The 9,464-nt window shown below is 42.8% G+C and overlaps 1 protein-coding gene across 1 annotated transcript; it reads left to right on the forward strand.

Annotated features, from left to right (window-relative positions):
* Positions 1-1,651: 1,651 nt before the first annotated feature.
* Positions 1,652-2,545, forward strand: LOC136991915 (olfactory receptor 4S2-like; the record flags this gene model as incomplete). Its single annotated transcript, XM_067295410.1, has 1 exon — positions 1,652-2,545. A coding segment is annotated over exon 1 (894 nt), but the record flags the coding sequence as incomplete, so codon positions are not given.
* Between the last annotated feature and the right edge of the window lie 6,919 nt (positions 2,546-9,464).

A 9,464-nucleotide genomic window follows, 5' to 3' on the forward strand; every position in this document is an offset into this window, starting at 1 on the left:
ATATAGTTTCCCCTGACCATTTCTCTCTTGGTCACTCCTTTCTGACTGCCTAAATATGGCCCTGCGATTGCTGTGGTATGCTTCCAGTCATGCTCTGGCTTGGATGGAGCCAGATAGGATAGATAACTTGGCTTAACTGAATCATTCCACAGATTTGCTCACAGATCACCAAGACAAATGAGAAGAACTGGTTGTGGTGTAATTCTGCAGGACTTAAAATGGTGCATTTTAACACCAGCTGATGGGGAATGTTTTGATCCTAGAAGGAAGCCCATACAGTGGATATTTTTATTAAAAGAGTGCCTGCTTTGGCTGACCTTAAACTCTCTGTGAAGAGTTTAATCTGGTGGTTCCCAGACTTCTTTGACCAAAGGAACTCTGGTGGTCTGGGTGCATAAAGGCAAGCTAGAGACGTTACACTCTTTCTAAAGATGTAGGCTACTCATTTATTAGTGACACGTAATGCTCGATGGGTTGTAGCTGGAATACAGGGTGAACCAAAGAAGTCCCATGTTTATGCTGGAATGTGACCTTGTCTCGAATGAGAAACTGTATGGATGTAGAAATGCCTAGGGACAAGGAGCTCAGCCATAACCTAAAACAGGTGGATGGCATTAAAAAAAAATCTCTGAGCTACTTTCAGGGACCAAAAGGGATTATTCTCTGAGGGTCATTCTAACCTGGTGGTGCTAATTTGCTTAAGCTCCTCACAGTGAATGGAGGAAAAAAGGGTTCTGCAAAGGACCCTAATTTAGTCATTCTGAATCAGCCTATGAATCAGACTTATACTGGCTGTTGAAGGAGTTTAGTTAGATTAGCTTCATTAAGCTAAGTTAACCCTTGAAAGCATCACGCAGAGCATATCAAAAATCACACTAGGTAAAATCAGTACAGTGCTGGGACAGAAGATCTCACAAGAGTCTTTCATTCTTCCTTCCTCTGATAGAAACAATGCTGAGATTTAGAACAATGTGAAATACTACACTAAGTCATATGTGCAATTTTTTTCCCCTCCATGATAGATAACCTTCCCAGAACTCATTTTTCAGCCTGTGACATTTCATATTTACGTTTCCAAATGTATGAACACAAGAGAGTTCTTTTCTCTGCATGTGGGTACATTTCCCTTCTAAACAAGAATTCAAAGATCATGTGTACTTATAAAGCAAATCATCATTCTGAGCAATATTTCCAGGTATTCTTAAAGACACCCATTTTACAAAGATTGCTGTGAGGGACTTTGTCTCCCCTGAGGGCAAACATGCTGCATTATCTGCCTTGTAGTGCCCAAGGTGAACACTCTGGCCTTGTCCTTAGTGCATGGAAGGCTATCAGCCATGGAGCCAGTCCTTCAAAATCCTGGAGGACCAGGATTAAGGAAAATATCACAGAGTGCACCTATCTCTGTGCCACCAAAGCCATGGTAGAAGTTTTGTACTTTGGAGAATTAAATAGCCGTTAAAAAAAAATACATGACAGAAACTAAACACTTCAAAAGCTTAATACTAATGCTATATCTTTCTTGGTTTGTATCCACTTCTGATATAGAACTCATCATTAATAATGATAAAATGCTGATGAATCATGTGTCTGTCTTTATTTTCCCAGGGGTATAAGCTGTATATTGCATATTGGCACCCGACTGACCAACATGGAGAATGTAAGCAGTGTGAAGGAATTCATTCTTCTGGGCCTTTCAAAGAACCAAGGGGTGCAGAAAATGTGTTTTGTGGTGTTTTTGTTCTTCTATATTGTTACTGTGGCAGGAAATCTGCTCATCGTTGTCACTGTAGTTAGCAGTCAAAGTCTGAACTCCCCCATGTATTTCTTTCTCTGCCACCTGTCCATTGCAGATATTTGCTACTCTTCTGCCACAGCTCCCAAAATGATTGCTGACTTCCTTGTTGAGAAGAAAACCATTTCCTTTGGGGGTTGCATGGCACAGCTGTTCGGGTTACATATCTCCGGCGGTGCTGAGGTCTTCATCCTCACAGCGATGGCCTATGATCGCTACTTTGCCATATGCAGACCCCTGCACTACACCACCCTCATGACCAGGCGTGTGTGTGGCTGGATGGTGATGGGTTCATGGGTGGGGGCCTTTGTGCACTCCCTGGTGCAGACCCTCGTAACCGTTAGCCTCCCTTTTTGTGGTCCCAACAAAATTGACCACTACTGTTGTGAGGTCCATCCCCTACTACAACTGGCCTGTACCGACACCTATGTTGTGGGCATCATTGTCGTTGCCAATAGTGGAATGATTTGTTTGGTCTCTTTCACAATCCTGGTCACGTCCTACATTGTCATTTTGTTATCCTTGAAAAGGCAAACGTCCGAAGGGCGGTACAAAGCCCTCTCCACCTGTGGGTCCCACATTACTGTGGTGATTCTCTTCTTTGGGCCATGCACATTCACCTACATACGCCCATCCAGCAGTCTCTCGGAGGAGAAGAGGATAGCTGTGTTTTACACTGTCATCACGCCCATGCTGAACCCACTCATCTACACACTGAGAAATGAGGAGATGAAAAGTGCCATGAGAAAACTGTGGAATAGAAAAGTCTGGAGTGAAAAGGGTGAGGTGTAGAACTGTGGTAACATTTTCTCAGGAGCTGAGAAAATCAAGTCTCTCTCACTATAATTCCATTTTGGAAAATTGACTGAAAACTCCCTTTTGAAGAAAAGCTTGGTTTTAGCTGTTGCAGTAATTAGGAAGACCCTGAAAGTTCATGTTTTGATTGGAATGGCATTGTAAACTCTGTGACTAGCAGGGCTTCCCTTTATGTTCTCTTTTTGAATAGCACAGGCCCAGGACTGGGGCTTCCAAGCACTGCTGAGACACCAGCAAATAAATAAATGAATGCTATCAAAAATATTAAAATGTGTTGCAGGCAGAGCATCCCATTAGTCCGAGCTCTCCCGGGTGTAAACTTTCCGTCAGACAAACTCCATCTACTCTGTAATCTACTCAGCTAGGAGACGATGGCCCAAGATGTCTGCAAGGCTGTTGGTCACCTGCTGCTGGAAGCAATTGTACCAAAGGCTTCCTTCCCCTTTACTTTGGAGTAAATGCCTTCTTAGGAGTACTGCATTGTCATATGCTGAATCCATGGGTTAGCAATTAAACTGCTGATATTAGATGCTGGCTGGGTCATTTGCTGATGCAGGTGATATGAGGAGAAGCTTCTCCCCTTCCCATTCCAGTGCAGCAACTCTCTGCCTTTCTGCAGTAGTTCACCTGTCACTAATGCCCTCCTTCCTAGCCATCCCCTCTGCCCTTCATCTCTGCCTCAGCTTTTGCATTTTAATGTTTAGACTAATAGAGAATCAAAGATCCAAGTGAAAGATAAATTGCTCACCGTAGGAAATTGTCGCCACCAAAGAAAGCATTGGGGGGCACAATTTTATGTGTCAGTGAAAAAAAAAGAGTTGTTTGGGAATAATTCCTGTACGCAGGATAACTCCTAGCACAACAGGGCACATCTACAGGCCCAGGCAAAGGAAGAAACATGTATTCCAAGGGAATAGCTGGAGCAGCTACTCCTGCAGGAGGGAAGAGAAGAAATGTGAAGATGGAAGATTAAATCATCTCAGAGCCAGTCACAGCTGCCACAGGGAGGTTAGTTCTAGCAGCTAAGGTTCTCCACAAGGACGAAGGAGCCACGAGGAGCCACGGGACCCTGACTCCTACCTTGCCAGGAGGAAAAGAGCAAATCAGCTGTATGAGGGAGAAAGACATCTGTGTAATGCACTCTGAAAGTAACTAAAGCACTTTCTTTTTTCTTCCTTCACTTCACGTTCCCTATAAATACTGGCTTGCACTTGTGTTGCACCGTAACATGGCTTAAGTGTGATTCAAGATAAGAAGGTGTTCCCTGCACAGGAGAGCGGCACATCTACAGACCAAACCGTGGGACAATGTCGCAAATGCTCTGGTTCCCCGAATGTCCTCTGCTCTATGCAGGGGGTGGCAGAGTGGGTTCCCGTTTCACAGGCATGCACCAGTACACTGCGGACGTCTCAGTGTCTTCTCCTCACCGTGGTGGGTTATGTGGATGGCAGCCAGCAGGACGGAACTGGGATAAATCCTGATTCTCAAGGCTTACAGGGATAGTGTCCCTCAGGCCTGGGCCAGCATGTCCCTCACCCAGCATTCACACTCTGTGGACACAGCTAAAGGTGGCACCAGCCCCACCTATTTGTAGCAGTCTAAATTCTTCATGCAATGAAGGACAGTTGTCTAGCTCAGCACCATTGTCAACAGAGAGAGACAGGCGCCTTCAGAGGTTGGTCTGTCTCACCCGGGGTGGGGCAGGTAGAAAGACAGATGGGGCCCACTGACCCCCTTCATACTGAAACTGCTGAGGGGTTAGGGCACATGGTCAGTTCAAGCTAAGGCTTATAATTTTAAAACTGTTAGTTTGGGTTTTTTTAATGTTTTGGGGAATAACACCATGATTTTTCTGATTTCTCTTCCAGCTGGCGGGTGCTAGCAGGCAACAGTGGGACCATAGTTTATGGAAGGCATCAACAACAACAACAACATTTGATTCCTCTACACATTGGCCCAGATCCTTATAATGACTTAATATGAGGACTAACCAGCTGCTTCTGTATTTTGCATTGTCTGAGTAAAAATACCTGGCAAGTAGTGAGGCCTGACCACAAACATTTTTAAAGTCTTGAAATAATTTCCTCGTTTACTTCTTGTTTCAAATGTGTACAGACCAGATGTCTAAGTGCCAACAGTCATATAGCACAGTTCTGATATTTATTTCTGCTGCAAACATGCAATGGTAAGAGCAAGTTAATAAGAAAGAAGAAAGCATATGTGAAATATTGTCTTCGAAGGGAAAAAATATCTGACACATGTAAGAGTCATCTTTACTCAAAAAATGTTTGATTGCAAGGGTAATGTGAACACAAACTCTTGCAAATGGTCAGCCATGACATTGATTTTAAATAGAAATGTTTCCAAAAGAAGCACATAGATAATACTAAATGAAGTCCATTTATCTAGACAGCTCTGGAAAGCAAGCAAGATAGCAAGCAAACCCCCCCACAATGTGACATGGTCTAGGTGATCACACTCCAGAGTCACCCTGTAGAGATTACTCTAATAGCTGTCCAAAACATATATTTTAGCTCCCCGTCCACTGATTCTTTCTGACAAAGAAAACTTCACATGCCTCTGCGATCTCATTGCTTCTGGTAAGCTTGTGCTTCTGCTGTGCAATTTACTTGAAATATTTCTGCCACAACTTCCCCATCTGGAGAGAGAAAGAGAGTTGTTCTTGCAGATGCTCTTGGAAGATGTTTTTGCAGAATGAGAAATGGAGCTAGACATTCAGGCTGTCCATTTCATCCCCTGTAGTTTTCAGCCCTGGCAGAGATGTGGACTGCTCTTGTGACACATAAGAAGCAGCTTGGAGCTGAGAGGTTTTGATGAACCTGCCTAAAGTGGTCCTAGAAGGTCATCAGAGAATAGCAGGCAAACTGTTGGAGACTAGCAAATATAAACTGTGCAAGTTTTCTGATCTTGCTTCTTTGTTTTGTTCAAGCATGACTATGAAATCCTGCCTTTGAAAAGAGGCATTACTGTTGAGTGACTTTTGTGAGGTGCATTTTATGAATTAGAAAGAACTCAATTTTTTTTTTACCCTTTCTTTTAATTGGTGTCATCTTTGCTTATTTTTTCAGTTATATGCCATTTCCAGAAATATCTGTCAAAAGGAAGTTTCTGGTGTTACAGAGTCAAGGAGTCAATAGGTAGCTGCAGCACTTCCTATGTACTCAATCTTAAGTTTGGGATTAAGATCCCAGAGGACTTGCCAGTATTGTGGACATTGTTATGCAGTTCTTGCTGTCTATCTTTTCAATGTAGAAACTGAACACTAGTGATACTTGTGTACTGTACAGAGTGCAGCAAAGGTGAATACAAGATGTAGCCCAGTACAGCACATATAGGACAATGACTCTCCTGCTTCAGGTTTCCTGGCATCCCTTGAACATGGTCTGATTTCACTTAGGGCGCCTTAAAGACAGTTTGTGCCTAAAGGCACATCTCTGCTAAACAGACATGAGGTAGGTGTCCACTTTACCTCCTCCAGAAGGATCTACGCTGATAGTTGAAGTGGTGTTAATTAGCCAGCTGCCTTGTGTCATGATGTGAATATTGATGGCTGCACAGAAATGCATGGACATTCTACCAGAGTCAGAGAGCACTAGTAAGGACTAGTTCTGTTGAATTCCTTCAGAGGGTTGAAAAAGAAGGTACGTTCACTGCCTGAGCAGAATTCCTTAGGGGATGACTAATGTGTTGAGACTCAAATCAAAACATGCACTACCCTTCTCAGTCAGTTTTTCGTTTCCAAATCAACACTTCAAAAGTGGATGTTTAGGGAACCTAGTGACTAGTCTTCCTTTTTAAAAGGGGCAAAGATCAGAAATATGAATCTGGAGGATATTTCCACCAACTCCCTCAAACAAATAAACGGAGGTCGCTGTTACACACTTCAGTAATACATTCTGAGTCAGATATCAACTGTCACTCCTTGAGAGAAGCATTGACTTTGAAAGGAAACTTTCCCCAAAAGGCATAAAAGGGAATACATTGATATTGAACATACCAGTGATCAATATGGATGTGTACTGATAACACTGTGTTTCTAATGCCATCACAGGTGGCTTTATTCTGTGCTTCAGGTCCTGTCTACGTGACGTATATGAAGAACAAAAACAATGTGACGGAGTTTGTCCTCCAGGGACTCACACAAGATGATGCATTAGCAAAAGTATGCTTCACATTCTTCTTAGTCTTCTATGCCACTGTTATTCTTGGAAAGCTGCTTAGCATCATCACTATACAGAACAGTCAACAGCTGGACTCTCCCATGTACTTCTTCCTGAGCTGCTTGTCCTTTGTAGATATCAGTTACTCTACTGTCACAGTTCCCAAACTCATTTATGACCTTCTTGCTGAAAAGAAGACCATCTCTTTTGTGGGCTGCATAGCACAGCTCTTTGGGGTCCATCTCAGCCACGGGGAGGCAAAGAGAAGTGTTCAGGAGGGACTTTTCAGGAATGTTGTTCTATTTTTAGCATGGCTGTTCAGAGTAGAACTGAAACTAAATTCAAGGTTTCATGTAGCTCTCATCTTTCTTTGGAAACTGTCAGTCAAAAGGATGTGAGGATATTGTCACCAGTCAAACCCGAGCCTTTGGGGTGGTATTGTGGCTTTTACCTTTAGACACCTTAGAGCTGTCTCAGCCTCAGGTCTAGGCTTCTCCTGGCATTAAGAGGAATAAGAGGAGTGAGATGATGTCCTTGACAGGTCGATCCTGAGACTTACTTTAGCATTGCTGTCATGACAAGTCATCCAAGGCAGGGATTTTCCCAAATCTCCTCCTGGAACTGAGATTTGGGGAAGGGAAGAAGAGGAACAGGATTCTGGATGTTGGATCAGAAGGCTTTCTTAGAAAAGCAAACTGTAGATTGGAAGAGACAGCAGCTCTTTAACATTTTAAATTCCCTAATTTTGTCTGGGTTTCTCGAGGTGGAGACTAAGGCATAGGTGAATGCAGGACTTAGATGAATGTGGGGCTTATGAAAATCTGTTCTTTTTGATGCTATTTGTCAGAAAGCATATTTAGGTTTGAGATTGTGATTCTTGATTGAAACATGCTGCCGGTTCTGCTGATGCTTAGCTCTTGATGGCTTTGACTATCTTAAACATCAGCGCAGAGAGAGGTGTGCAGACATGACTCATTGCTGTGCAGGGAAGCTCTTTGATGACAACCTACCTGTCTTTCTCTGGAAGAGTAGTAGTGTACATTGCTCTTCCCAGAGACCTGTAAACATACACAGTAAAGTAAAATGATGCCTGTGGTTTCTTCTCAAGCTATTTCCTTCCTGTGAGCTGGGAGTCCACTGAAAGAGACAATTTTGGACAACTCAGAAATCTGGTTTAAAAAGCTCACATCTCTGTCCAAGATAAGGACAGCGCAGCATTGATATGTGTAAAAACTGTGAACTTCACATATCTGATGATACTTAATAATCAGAAACAAGAGATAAACCTTGAGCTTCAGGCTCTGCAGCAACAGAAAGATGACAACTAGCAGCACCAAAAGGCTACATTTTCACATTCTTTTTCCTGCATTTTGGGACCGTCAGGCCAGTGGGATAATAGTGCATATAGTCCAAATGCTTTTACTACCCCGTGCATATTCTAATTTTGGCGTTACTGAGATAAATGTCTTCTGAGATAGTGATGGCCTTTAATCATCACTACTTGATCAAAATTCAGACTATAACATACTGAAGATCAGTTTTCTCCCCAGCCGTGTGTCTTTGGGCAGAAATAATGATGTTTCGCAGTCATATCAGCTCTCTGTAAAATATGCTGGCAGCAGTTTGAAAGAAAGAGACTTGTAAAATCCTTCTTTAGGGTGCCATAGATGATCACAGGGACACAATCTTTGCTATAGTTATGCACAGCTTTAAGGAGAGGAAGTCAGGGGAAATAACAGCCCTAACAGGCTTGCAGTGAAATGCAAAGGGAAGCCGCAAGACCTCTTTCCATCCCCCTTTGACTGTAAACCTTATGCAGAGGCAGGAACCTCTCACCGGTCTGAGATTAATTCTGTCACTTTCAGCTCAATAAAGATTTCAACTCCTTCTGCCAACTGAGGGACAGCATTTGTAAACTCAGCCAGAAGCGATGAAACATCTATTAGCGCTAGAACACCTATCCTTAGAGCTAGCTTAGTTGAATTGATAAAAGGATTCCAAAGCCTTTCCCAACTTTCTCATCTCCCAGAAATGATTGGTCGTTTATTCTCAAAATCACATTGATGACAGACATGTTGTTGGTAAGTCACCATCTTATTTCGGCATTCTTTTAAGTGAAAGAACACTGCAGCTTGATTAACTTTCAAATTATGTCCAATGTCCTTAAAATAACTACCAGTTCACTCAGTTGCCTCAAGTGGATTGCTGATATGTGGAGATGAAAAGCAGGAATAAGTTCTTGTTACTTCACAATGGTAGCAAAATTAGAAGTCAATCTTTTCTGCATTTCTGTAGTTTTTTCATGTTTCCAGGCAGAAGGGGAAAAAGGAGGTAGTAGTGAGTGGCAGAAGAGGGAGATTTAACAGAAGAGGGACAGTTACTTTCCCTAGTGTTGGGGGGCAAAAACACGGGTGTGTGTTCTCCAAGATTTCCTTTCCAGAACTTCAGGTTCTGTGTGTTGCACTGGAAGAGGCTACTCCTTTCAAATAATGAAGACATAGCAGAAAAGGCCATAAATTCAAATCACATTTCTTTTCTCCTCTTGAATATCTCTGAAAGCTTTTTCTCATCTTGACGGACTGGTGGTTTTCCTACATGAGCAAACGTTCCTAATAGAACAGAGAACTGCAATTCTGTGCCACCCACTCCTCAGGCCGGAGTCCTGTTTGTGC

Source organism: Apteryx mantelli, chromosome 4 (genome assembly GCF_036417845.1).
Source record: "Apteryx mantelli isolate bAptMan1 chromosome 4, bAptMan1.hap1, whole genome shotgun sequence".
NCBI classification, from domain to species: Eukaryota; Metazoa; Chordata; class Aves; order Apterygiformes; family Apterygidae; genus Apteryx; species Apteryx mantelli.